This window comes from Lissotriton helveticus, chromosome 11 (genome assembly GCF_964261635.1).
Source record: "Lissotriton helveticus chromosome 11, aLisHel1.1, whole genome shotgun sequence".
NCBI lineage: Eukaryota > Metazoa > Chordata > Amphibia > Caudata > Salamandridae > Lissotriton > Lissotriton helveticus.
The window spans coordinates 624,192,933-624,206,850 of NC_136072.1; the positions used below are offsets into that span (position 1 = coordinate 624,192,933).

Sequence of the window (13,918 nt, forward strand, 5' to 3'; positions counted from 1 at the left end):
CTATCAAGTTAACTAGCAGTCAGCCCATGAGGCAAGAACAGCCCCCATGATGCAGATACCGTTATCTGACGCAGTCACACTACGGCACAGGAACGTGTTATCTGATTAGGTCATAACGCTTGAGATCTAATTAGACAAGCGACATTCCTCCAGCCCCTGATAAGGCATACGACGTTCTCATAACAAATCAAACCTATGACAACCTGGATAATCCGTGCGGCCATTGTTTTGATTTCACAGAGAACTTTTGCAAAAGAATGTGCTAACGAGCAAGTCGTATGACATCTTTATTGACGTACCTATGTCCATCCTTACGTCAATCCCGGCACCTTTAAGGTATAAATATTGCCGACCTTGCCCTATGCAAACACACGCGTGGTGACAAGACGGAGCAGCCACCCTTGCCGAAGCCGAGAGCAGAAGCAGACCCCGCTGGCAGCAGCCCCGCCTTCCTGACGCGCTGAGAGACGCGTTGCTATCTCAAGCCGAGAGACCCAGCACCGGCGCTCCTGGGCAGCCCTCGCAGGCAGCCTGGAATATCGAGAGCAGAGAAAGAGATACCATTCCTCATTCATCCTAACTTCCAGGTACAGAACTGAATAACCCCTCACAGAGAATTCTTTAGTTATTCACTTGGCAAAAACAAACTTAACTTAAACTGTAACTTTCTATTCCCGCCCACGCATTAGACTTAGGTCAGGTACACGGGGTAGGCGTATTTAGAAACACCAGTTGAGTACGTTTAGTCAAATGTATATGTGTATGTAAATATATTTTAATCATTTAAAACATCATATGGCTCAGAAACCATATCAATGTTTTTACAGTATTATTTTATACTATTGCTTTTAATGTATGCACTTTACTTAACTATAAGTATTGCAATAATATCGATCCATTTCTCATGTATGAGAAAAGAGACTGATCAATAAATAACACCTTTTTATTGAACACGCCCGTCTCTTCCTTTTCTCTACATTCTGATGAGACTAAGAATGCACGTACTGACTGAGTAAAATAATTGCCTTGTGCTCACACGACTCTTGAGATTGACTCTTGATTAGGGGAGAGCAAAGTTGTCATGTTCTATGGTTGTCAGAAACTAAATCCCTTCTTGTCTAATCAGGGGAGGTAATCCTTCCTTGAACATTCGAGAAAGTTTCTAGCGAACTCTGAGCTTAGCTGGCAAACCCAAAAATTAAGTCTAGTATCGACAGTAGTAGACCTAGTTAACGTCTGGCCTAGGCCTTTACTGCCGTAGGTACTATTCCAATGCGCAGAGCCTATTGGGAAAATAGGAGCTACACTACATGGCGCCCAACGTGTTTGGAAAGGGCGATAAAACTAACATAAGACATTTAGAGTAACTCAGTCGTGCTTTCTCACTCAGACCCCTTTTCCCAAATACTCCAAAGACGTCTGGAGTGGGTGAAAGGTTATATCCTCCAAAACCTCGCAGGAGGGAACTCCTATGTATGGTTTTTGGTCAAGTCAACGTTGAAGGATAAACAGTGTTCCAAAATATTGTGCATCTAATCTCTGTTTCCATAAAGAAACCTGATCTGCAAATAAACATAATACCATCCTGTCAGTAAAATGGGAGACAGTGATGAAGAAAGAGAAGCAGTTAGATTAGCAGCTGAAATAGCAGCAGCTGATACTACAGCACTCGAAGCAGACCCGGATATAATACTCATCCAGGTCGCCAAAAGGAGATCTATAACCTTAAAACTTATAGAAAATGGACTGACACCTAGAGGTGGCACAGTCATATTCGTAATCGAGGCACACGAATATCGGCAGACAGAGGTATACTATTCATGGATACATTTTCCAGCAGCTAATGCTGTAACAAAGTACTTCCACTATTACAAAGTAGAGGAACCTCCTAATGAGTACACTCCTTTCGAGGAGGTGGAAGTACCACTCAAATTCCAAGAGCATTTGCTCTTATTTGATGGCGCCCTAAAACATAACAATCACATTACAAGGCTCGGTCCTTTAGGAAGACCAGGAGCAACGTGGCCGGTCCTAGCCGGATACACACCACATCCAGACATCGATAGGATGCCTGCAGCTGAACTATTAACACAGCTGAAACAATTACTAAAAATTCATAGACAATTAGTTCAGTATGTAATGCGGACTTCAACAATTCAGCCAGCGAATAAAATACCACAGCTGACCCCTCACCAGGGGAACACAAATAAAATTACACCACAGAACATCCAATCCTGCCTAGGTAAAGTTCCAGCTAAACGGGAACAAATACCATTCTGGTTGGCACAGAAAATCACCCAAATAGAGGCGGTGTTTCCTGACACCACCCCATTAGAAAAACACAGGATTCTGACTATATGTCTCCCAATGGGAATCGCACCACACATTGAGGACTGTGACACTTGGGGTACAGTCTTTGCTTCCATCTATACAAAAACGCACGGTGCTCCATCCATTTCGGTGATACCAGATGTGCTAAAACAAATTCAAGATGAATACGGTCCAGAACCTGCTTTAACTCTTGGTATGAAATTACTGAAAGACTTCAAGCAGGTCTCGGCTATATTACTAGCCAACATAAAAGGTGAAGCAGCAAACGTGGCGATCCGCCAGAGGTTAAAAGAGACAGATATAGCAGACCAACCAGCTGAAATTGCCAGAATCATAGAAAAATCCTATGAAGAACTAGGCAGAGATAGTCTAGGTGGAATACCAGTAAAACCGCAACTGACTACTAGTCCAGAAAAAATATTTTTTAATAATAATTCACCAAAAAAGAACTGGGATGGAAACAAACAATCCAATCCCAAAGAAAAGAAATTCCAGTCCAGAGGAAGGTCTCCTAGGCGAAGAGAGAAATCTCCAAACCAAAGACAGAGGTCACCGCAGAGTGACCCCTCTGGGAATAGATATAACCTTAGAAATAGGGATAATATTAAAAAACCTGATAGATATCAAGACATTGATACACGTCCCTCTCAATCTTTTCAGAATTCCTCGCAGAAATCGGAAAGAAGAGGACGATCAGAAGAGCACGCCAAGTCCAAAGACAAGGAACCTGCTCAACTGAAAAAGAAATTACAATTTCCAAAAAAGAAGGTAGCCAGTATCAAGGTAGTTAACAATGCCGAGAATACTGAGGACACAACTGAAAAACGGAGAGTGGGCTCAGACAATGCTAGACAGCGCAGCAGAGGTGAGCATAGCTCGCAAAGTCCTTATGAATCATCTGGAGACAGTGGACACGAATGAATACCTTCAAGTGGAAACTGCAGACACCAGAGTTAGCAAGCCCCACAAGATATACGAGATAACATTACGTATAGAGGGAGATAAGACTAGGAAAATAAGGGGACTATTTTGGGATAACCTCTCCAAGGGCTATGACATCCTTCTAGCTGAGAAAGACTGGCCACCAGAGTTTGTCAGGGAGTGCCCTCATGGCGAAGAAGTAATTATGCCTGCCTTCTCGAATCAAATCCCGATTCATAAAAAATATACACTTGCTAGAAAGTGGGCAGTGGCCTTAGCACCTGCTTTATATAAAAATCATGTAGGATGGGATGAGGATTCTCCTCCTCACAAAATCCAGTTAAAATCACAACCAACTGCACAAAGGCAGTACCCAATTAAGCAAGAAGCTAAAAAACAGGTAAATGAAATACTAGATCAGCTAGAATACCAGGGGGTGATTGAAACTTGCACCTCACAAATGAACAATCCTTTGTTTCCGGTCTCCAAACCAGACAATTCATATCGTCTAGTTTTGGATTACCGACACCTTAACACATGTTGCAAAACTTTTGCAGTGCAAAACTCACACAGTGCTGCACTAATGAATAACATAGTGCGCAAAAAATACAAAACAACCTTGGACATCTCCAATGGATTCTTTTGTCAAAACATAGCACCAGAGAGCAGATATTTAACTGCATTCTCAGTAAATGGCACTCAAAAACAATTCTGTCGGTTAGCCCAGGGGTACAAGAACAGCCCGGGGGTATTCTCAGCGAGAGTAACAGAATTACTACAACTATATGATGATGAAGCATTATCTTATGTTGATGACATTTACTTAACAGATGATGACTTGGAGACTCACTTGAAAAGAGTGAACACCATAATACTTGGTTTCGCTGCAGAGGGTTACAAATTCAACTTCAAAAAATCCAGGATTGCCCATCTGACAGTCCTATTCTTAGGATATGAGTTATCAAGTGAAGGCAAAAGCCTGGCAGACAATTTCCCAGAGAAATGTGCTGTAATCCAAGCTCCTAAAACACTAAAAAACCTACAGTCAATTCTAGGCTTCCTAAATTTCGGAAGAACTTACATTGCAAATTACGCAGAAAGGGTCAAACCCCTTTATGATCTAATTAAACCAGACTTTAAAAGATCCAGTTGGACTCAAATACACACAGAAATGTTGAGATCCTTACAAACAGACATGCTAATTAAAACAAAATTAGAAACACGTGATAATACACGCAACCTTGTGATCCGAGTCATCCCAGGGAGATGCGGATTCACATACCTAACTTCTAATGAGGGAGATAAGGTACCAATTGCATTCAAATCACACATGTACACAGAAGCTGAACAGAAATTCAGTAATACAGAAAAAATCATTCGTGCAGTTCAAACCGCAATAGCTAGAGAAAAAGACATAGCTGACGGTAGACATATCACAGTCAGAACAGCAGAATCAGCCTTTGAGGCACTAACAACACCGTGTAATTTACCAACAACAACATTGAATCCGGAATGGATACAATGGGTGAATTCAATCACAACGGACAAAGTAGACTACTACTTTGATCCAGAACTAAAAGAATTGAAAAATCTAAAATATGAAAGGACGTATCCTCTGCCAATCGACATTCTGCCTCTACGACATTACGCCTGTGTAATCTACACAGACGGACATGCTCAACCCTCCGTTTGGGGAGAACAAGCATACAACCCCACATGTGAGATTACAAAAGAAGTGTGGCGCGGAGGTATATTAAAACCTCTATTAACAAAATCACACTCAGTAGAAACTAATTCAGAAAAACAAACTGAAATAATCGCATTGAAAATGGCGCTAGATAATGCGGATCGCGAATTCCCGACACTTATAGTGTCAGATTCATATTACTGCGTCAAATCATATAACAGCGATTTGCAGACATGGATTCAGAACGGTTACAAAGATGACACAGATGCACCAATAAAGCAGAGACTGCTCTGGGAACAAATAGCTCTTTTACAAAAAGAACTACCAAAGACTCACGTGACTCACTCACTGAGTCATCAACGTGATGGCGTTCACGTTGTAGGGAATTCATTGGCTGAAACAGCCGCAGCGGCAGCCACTAAATCGGCTCCCGTAGTTCGAAAAAAGCGTACATTAAAATACATTGACGGTGAAACATTGCTGGCGGTGAAAACGTCATCAAAAGGCGACTGCTCAGCGTTACCGATCAACTATCCACTCAATTATACATACATAATCGATGCAAACTCCGTCCCTTTTGCTCGAATCCCTGGAGTGGGGGATAGAGTGATTCCAAACATGGACAGGAGAAGCTTGTTAATCGCAGACGCACATATGGGTGAGGGTCTTGGACACCTCAAACTAAAAGATTCTCTGGAAGATTTACAATCACGGTACTGGTGGCCAGGCATGAGCCTACATCATACCATGTTTGTAAAAAACTGCCCAAACTGCAACAGAAATCGCAGTGGGGAGAGAAAAAATAAAATACGGTGGAATCTGACTGCAGATAACATCACCAGTAAAAAGAATGGCTTGCGATTAACATATACAGGCTAGTTTCCACTTATAATGTAGATCCTCAGCACTCGGCTGACGTCCGGACTGTTATACAAAGATTTGCGAGTCTAAATGGCATATACGCTAAGAGCATGCTACGTTCGACCATTGTTTTCACTCAGGCACACCAGCCTGGGGGGAAACATGGCCAAATGAGCACAGCCCAGCGAGAATCTTCTCACTTCCTTCCTGAGGGTATGGGATGGTGTAAAGAAAAAACCAAGGCAGAAAGCAATCTATAATGGAAAGGATATTAGGTTCGGGAGCTGGGTGGGTCAAACATCTAATAAGTGTCCAACGTAGTCTAAATAACTTGCCAAGAAATTCTCTGAAGGGATTCAGTCCGTACGAATTATTATTCGGAACTAGGATGTTGATCTCTGACCTTGATAGTCAGACTTCAGTGGTAATAGAAAAAACCTTTGATGTCAAAGACCGTTTGGCTATTTTGCAGGACTTAAACAAAACAAGAAAAGACCTGAGCAACATACAGTTGAAACAACAGCCAACAACCACTGAAGAATCACCACCTGTCCCAGCAAGACCTGTCTGGATTCCAAAAGTCGGGGATCTAGTCAGGGAGAAGATCGCGGTAAAGAAGGAATTTGGGCCTTCTTACAGAAAAGCAGTTCCTGTCTTGTCTGTCAACGGGACAAGATCAGTTGTACTACCGCCACTTGCTGGAAGAAAAAAGGAGAACCGAGTTGTATCCATCGACCTGGTAAAACCACAACATGTGGCCGATAACAAACAGTAGGCCAAGTGGACTCCCAATAAGTAGCAGAACACCAAGGTTTGCTACCAGTACAGAGGTCCTAACAAAGAGGCTCATCACATTCGAAACGCCTACAGAAGAACAACAAGGACTATGCAACAATGCAATAGAACTAAGACCTCTGAAAACCCAAATAAAAACATTTAGCAGAGACACACCAATCTATACTGAAGTACCAAGTGAAAATGCAAGAAACAAAAATCCTGAAGCAATTGGAACAATTGACAGAACTGCATCTGGTTACTTCATCAACTTCGATGATTCCTCTGAAGGTTTCAGTGAACCAAAGACACAGCCATCATCAAAATCCTTTAAAGACAAAGCTAAGGAACTTTTGAAACAACTGAAAGAAACATATCTGGTTTCTCCATGGATTGAATTTTGGGTGGGTTTTGGTGCATTTATCCTCATACTTTGGCTCATCATGGTATTTACTTTGGGACGCTTCATTGAGGGAAAATATGCTAAAATGGACACAGCAAGTCAGAACATCAACTTGGTCCTCAAACCACACACATCTTCGCACGTCGAGAAAAGAGAACTTTCTTCAGAACTTTCTTCAGCCAACTTCACAGCAATTCCAATACCTGGTGGGGTAGCCTGGGACAACACTGACTATGAAATTTATGGTCCGGTCGAGATCCTGAAATATCCACACCAAATCAAGATCTCCTTGAGTGACTTTGCAAAACCAAACTCATTTGCTGATGATTGGGCCTTCGAGAGTATTAACAACATGATGTCTGATTTAGTAATGTCTGCTAAATTTACAAAACATGATTATTTACAAGGTTCTACAAATTATGATAGTATGTATTGCTATAACCATTATGGTAACCATTTTTTACATAAATCTGCACAACCTAGAAATGTTTTAAATTATAATCAATGGGAACATTGTGCAACACCTCCAAAAGGGAGTTCAAGAACCGTTTATGACAAATATTCATACTTTCAAGGTTTTAACACAAGTAATGCTGAAACATTTTATTACAAATTGTCAAACAAGACAGGGATGAAAACCATGATAACCAACACAAAATTGATATATTCAGATTCATTCTTTGAAAAAATGAATACTTTTGGATTTGATTATTGGGACAAAAATGTTGATTTGAAAAGTGTTTGGGGTACAAAAGAATGGCAAGTACAGGGTTTAGAAGCTTTGTTTAGAGCCTGCATGATCCCAGAACAAATGATATTTTTAAATGACACTGTTCAACAAACCACCTGTCTTGGCTTAGCCAAAATCAAAGATTTAAATAACCCGTCTATTCCAAAGCCAACAATGTTTAGCAATAACTCTGATACAGATGAAGAAATAGACGTAAACCATATACTTAACCAAAACAGAACACATCCTGATTGGAAACAATGGTTGATCTGGCCCACAGATACAAATCACTGTCAAGACAGATTCCTGAATAAAACACAGGGTTTCAAAATGACCAGGCCAGACCCTAGATATCCCCAAAGACATCACCCAGGGATTATAACAACCTACAGTGTGGGCAAATTATGCCTTCAATGGCTACAGACTTCCACACTGCCTGAAATTAAGCAACACCTAACTTTACTTACTGATGGTGCTGACTTGCGTGATTTCATAATGGGACCACGCAAACAGCGTCAAAAGCGTTTCATAGCAGCCTCTGTATATGCAGCATACAATGAGGCCTGGAAGGTTACTCAAATTGAAACAGCAGAGAGAATACGTGAAATTGATCGTATTAATTTGGAAAAATCACTTTCTGTAGTGGACAATGGGTTAATGACTCTGTCCTCCAGAATATTTTCATTGGACAGCATTGTGTCTTCAGCAATCGATATATTATCGCAAGACTTACTGTTATTACAACATGGACAGTCACAATTGCGTTCTATTGTACAGCTTGGCTGGACGTTACAAAATCTGCGTTCAGGCTATGTGCCTTGGCGTTTAATCAACACAACGTCACTATTCCAAATCTTTAACCTTACTGATAGACAAATCGGTATGGCGCAAAAGGGTGCTGATTATACAATCTTGAGCATTGAAAAACTAGAAAGATTACCAATGACAATGTCAGAACGACCTGTCAGTGAATGGATAATCCACGGAATCTTAAATATTCCAATCTCAACCTTCAGGTTTCAATACTGCCAAAAATATATACAGGCTGGCATGTACGAGAAATTGGGAAAGGGGTACCTTAAAACAACTTGGAACCTACCCTATTCAAATGCATGTGTCAGTAATAAAGGACAGAAAGTGTTTCTTAGTGGCAACAATTGTGCTATGTCACTAAGTGGCACGCTTCTGTGTAACGGTATTAGTTTGCACGGAGCCTGTGAAGGGAATTCATACAACCTTTCATGTCACCAGCAAGGCGCACCTGCAACTGAAATAGAACCATTCTTTCAAAGACTCTATAATGGGAGTTACATTCTTATTGTAGACCGCAGATGTTGTAGTCTTATGCCCGGGACTCCTTATCTAGTAACTACAACGGCGAAGGTCAAGTGCTGTGGACGTTCTTTGTTCCCCAGCTCCTTTCCAGACAGGGAGGCAAGGGCATGGCCCAGTTTGAAAATTACTTCTATTCGAATAGACACTTTAAGCAGAATGAAAACAGTGCTTCTTCAGACGCCTACAAGGCTCACGTCATCAAAAGAAACGTATGATCTACAAGTCGCAAGGACGACTGCAGAGATACATACATTATTATCAACTAATTCCCCCGTACATTTCGCGGAAATCCTGAGCGAAATCTTAAATATTTCTGATACCACTGGGGTCTCAAAGGTATTTAAGACAGTATTTTCGATGGCATTAACACCATTCAAAGCCATACTGGGTATTTTTCCAGATTTCGTCCATTCGATTTTTGGCGGACTTCCCCTGATCCTGGGACTAATTGCAGGAATCATATTCCTAGTCCTTATTTTTCGTTATGGCAACCCATGTCACAGATCAAACTCTCGCGACAATGGAAGATACGATCCTAGCCATTGGATACCGGGACCGGATATCAAAAATCCTGGGACTCTCCCGGCTTAGAGACCTAAATATGACTTGGTTTCTATCATTTCGACCAATGTGGCAAAGGTGTGTTTTACCTGTACTAAGGTGTCTGCTATGCGGAGAAGAATGCGTGTTAGACACCTGTCTGACGCTACAATCGGATGCGCCAGTGGATGCAGATACACTGTTGGTTCCTACCAAGGTTCACGCTTTGTGCTGCCCTCAAAGGCTGCCAATCCTGATGACGGCATTCCTGGAATCTTCACCACTACGATTGAAGAGTAGTGAAGTTCAAGATGAAAGCAGCATCGAACAGGTACGACCTTCTGTCAGTGATGCAAATCAGAATGTCAATGGAGACAATCATGCGCACGAATGCATGGTTACCCCTATATCCGACTTAGTGGAACTTTCCCATGAAGCTGTTGACAGTTTTTTCGAAAGCCTGAATGATATGATGTTCTCTCCGGAACAGAAATAGAGACTTTTGAGTAAACTCGCACACGGCGTTCCCTGAATTCGGCCTTCAACTTTAAAAATAAAGTCACATGAACAATTACAATCCAGTTCACGGACAGCGATTTTTTCAGCAAGCCCCTAAAATATTTTTCTATATATTTTTTTTTCCGGGACACTGATCTTCTGCTTAAAGTAAGAAACTATTCCTAGAGAACTAAGATTTCTATTTTTAGATACTTTATATAGACTTTAGCTGCCCGCTGGTATGTTCACAAATATTTTATTATGTGATGAAATGGTCTCGAACTTCCTTTCTGTATAGCCATATTAAGAGCCATTTCATGTGTATTTCTCATATACCAAAAAGCAATAATGCATAACAATGCGTGTTTACTTTTGCATTTAATTCATAGCTTAAGTGCATACAATATATATGACTGCAATTTTTCAGTATATTTGAAAATTTCGAAATGCATTTATGTATTTTGGGGTGGTAAGGTATACACTATACTCTATAGTATGTTGTACTATGTTATACTATGCATAGATTAGTAGATATGACCATAGTTAGCGTGGAGTGGGTGTCGTGTATTTCTATAGGTTCTGAATCGATCCCCCTATTCCTGACCCTATTCTGGTTAAACTAACTATCAAGTTAACTAGCAGTCAGCCCATGAGGCAAGAACAGCCCCCATGATGCAGATACCGTTATCTGACGCAGTCACACTACGGCACAGGAACGTGTTATCTGATTAGGTCATAACGCTTGAGATCTAATTAGACAAGCGACATTCCTCCAGCCCCTGATAAGGCATACGACGTTCTCATAACAAATCAAACCTATGACAACCTGGATAATCCGTGCGGCCATTGTTTTGATTTCACAGAGAACTTTTGCAAAAGAATGTGCTAACGAGCAAGTCGTATGACATCTTTATTGACGTACCTATGTCCATCCTTACGTCAATCCCGGCACCTTTAAGGTATAAATATTGCCGACCTTGCCCTATGCAAACACACGCGTGGTGACAATACGGAGCAGCCACCCTTGCCGAAGCCGAGAGCAGAAGCAGACCCCGCTGGCAGCAGCCCCGCCTTCCTGACGCGCTGAGAGACGCGCTGCTATCTCAAGCCGAGAGACCCAGCACCGGCGCTCCTGGGCAGCCCTCGCAGGCAGCCTGGAATATCGAGAGCAGAGAAAGAGATACCATTCCTCATTCATCCTAACTTCCAGGTACAGAACTGAATAACTCCTCACAGAGAATTCTTTAGTTATTCACTTGGCAAAAACAAACTTAACTTAAACTGTAACTTTCTATTCCCGCCCACGCATTAGACTTAGGTCAGGTACACGGGGTAGGCGTATTTAGAAACACCAGTTGAGTACGTTTAGTCAAATGTATATGTGTATGTAAATATATTTTAATCATTTAAAACATCATATGGCTCAGAAACCATATCAATGTTTTTACAGTATTATTTTATACTATTGCTTTTAATGTATGCACTTTACTTAACTATAAGTATTGCAATAATATCGATCCATTTCTCATGTATGAGAAAAGAGACTGATCAATAAATAACACCTTTTTATTGAACACGCCCGTCTCTTCCTTTTCTCTACATTCTGATGAGACTAAGAATGCACGTACTGACTGAGTAAAATAATTGCCTTGTGCTCACACGACTCTTGAGATTGACTCTTGATTAGGGGAGAGCAAAGTTGTCATGTTCTATGGTTGTCAGAAACTAAATCCCTTCTTGTCTAATCAGGGGAGGTAATCCTTCCTTGAACATTCGAGAAAGTTTCTAGCGAACTCTGAGCTTAGCTGGCAAACCCAAAAATTAAGTCTAGTATCGACAGTAGTAGACCTAGTTAACGTCTGGCCTAGGCCTTTACTGCCGTAGGTACTATTCCAATGCGCAGAGCCTATTGGGAAAATAGGAGCTACACTACAATACCGGTGCAAATGCACATTCAAGAACTACTGATAGCTACAACCCTATGCATGAATATATTTAATTTAATTTTAAAAAAAAGCTCTGTACAAATAGTCACAAATTTGAAAAATTAGCTTCCAGGTATCATTAATGCAGTGTGTTTGAAGTGATATGGCTTCGTTAGTTGTACAGGTTTAGCGTATGTTAAAGAAACACAAACTTGTTTGCTAACAATATGAGCCGTGTTATAGTTAGCGCAATGTTCCTTTACCACACTGGTTCAAAGACAATTATCGTCAAATTGTATTCTTTTTTAATTAATTTACATCTGATGCAATTAGTCAAGCAGCTTAACCACTTTTTCACACCAATGCAGCTGTGTAAATCGAAATTCAACGTCAACGTAAAAATATTGTGCGCTCAAGCAAAATTCAAAATTTCTGTCAGATTGTATGCTATTATTCACTGGACACCAGCACAGTCATGACTACCGCTTTAAAGACAGCACTGCAATATCTTCAGAAGGATATCTGAATTGTGCACAAGCCCCCAAATTGCTCTGATTTCCAGTAAAGCATTTTTCTACGCCGTGCGCAGCTCTGCTGTGATCTCTATTCTTTAAAGAATATGCTCAATATTATACATGCCTAATTATAGAAGATAAAATTGCAAACAATTCGTTTGACCAACATTTTTTATAAAGATGCATTCCCTGCATGGTTGGTTAATGATTGAAAGGAACAGAAAACTATAGATTAACATTCTTAGAATGCTTAAAAATGATGAATATAAATATCCATAGCGTTACCCAAATTCGTTTGTAATTTCATTACCTGTTTTCTGAAATCCAGTTCTTTGTTTGGCCTCCTGCTATCCAGCCAATCTGCCTGTACCTCATCAAAGTAGCTCTGGACTCTGAATTTCAGAGCTTCATACTGCCAAATAGAAGCAGAAGCAAATGCACAACCTGTAAACTAGATGAAAAAGAAACAATAAAAAACAATAAAAAAAGTTTCATATGAGAACACAAAAAACACAAAGGGTGTGTCAATCAGCCAGACGACGAAAGAAAGACTCGTGCAAAGAAAAAGGACAGCAATAAAAATAAACTACACTGCAAGATCCTCAGCACCTGTGAGATAACCGCTACATCCTAGAATAACCTTCAATGACTTACCTCTGTGGGATACAATGTGGATATGTTGACAATAAGGTTCCTGGCTGGTCAGAAATTCCTACACCCAGGTTAAAGGTCACTTCAGCCTGAAATGTTAACCCTTAAATTGAGATGAAGGTTGATTGTGGCTTGGAGTGACAGACATCAGCTAGCATTGCCCTCACGAATGGTCTCTCCAAGCTGGCAGGACTAGTGGTGGCAGCCAATTTGGGCTGCCAACAATCCCAGTTCCTTGCCAGTATGGCTGGGCTTGAAATGTAGGGCCAGGGAGGGAATCCAAAGGATTCTAGGGGACAGGTAACAACCACGTGCCCTCTGTACAACCTGTGCGGGAATCCCTGATTTTCGCCTTTCACCACGGGTACATTACTAACATGTATTCTTCAGGACTGCTGGGTTGCTGTATGGTGCAGAGGTGATGAAAAGTAGGTCACTTTCGTCAGGAAAAATGGTATGTCCCCCTCTGCCTGCTAATTGTTAAATCTTGATATGGAGTCTAGTTCCAAGGTTCACTTGCACTACCTGACGAAAATCCTTAACATGAAGACATACCACAAACAAGAAAAAACTGTCTGCCACGACCATGAATATGCACTTGTCTTATTCAAATGGCCTGCTCCTTTACAGACCTCACTAACAAATAGTTTCATGCAAGTTTTGGGCAACGGGCAGTTGATTTCTTCTTTTGTGCCCACTTTCCATTCCCTTGCAAAAACAAGGTGAAACCACTGTATAATCTTAGAG

General features: G+C 41.0%; 1 protein-coding gene across 2 annotated transcripts in view; it reads right to left on the bottom strand.

Moving 5' to 3' along the window:
* The window catches only part of PARL (presenilin associated rhomboid like), a 129,229-nt gene that overhangs the window by 40,629 nt on the left and 74,682 nt on the right, over positions 1 to 13,918 (bottom strand). For both annotated transcript variants that reach the window (XM_078666444.1, XM_078666443.1), the window contains exon 3: positions 12,831 to 12,971. In XM_078666444.1, the coding sequence (XP_078522570.1) occupies positions 12,831 to 12,971 (141 nt within the window). The remainder of the gene's footprint in view (positions 1 to 12,830; positions 12,972 to 13,918) is intronic.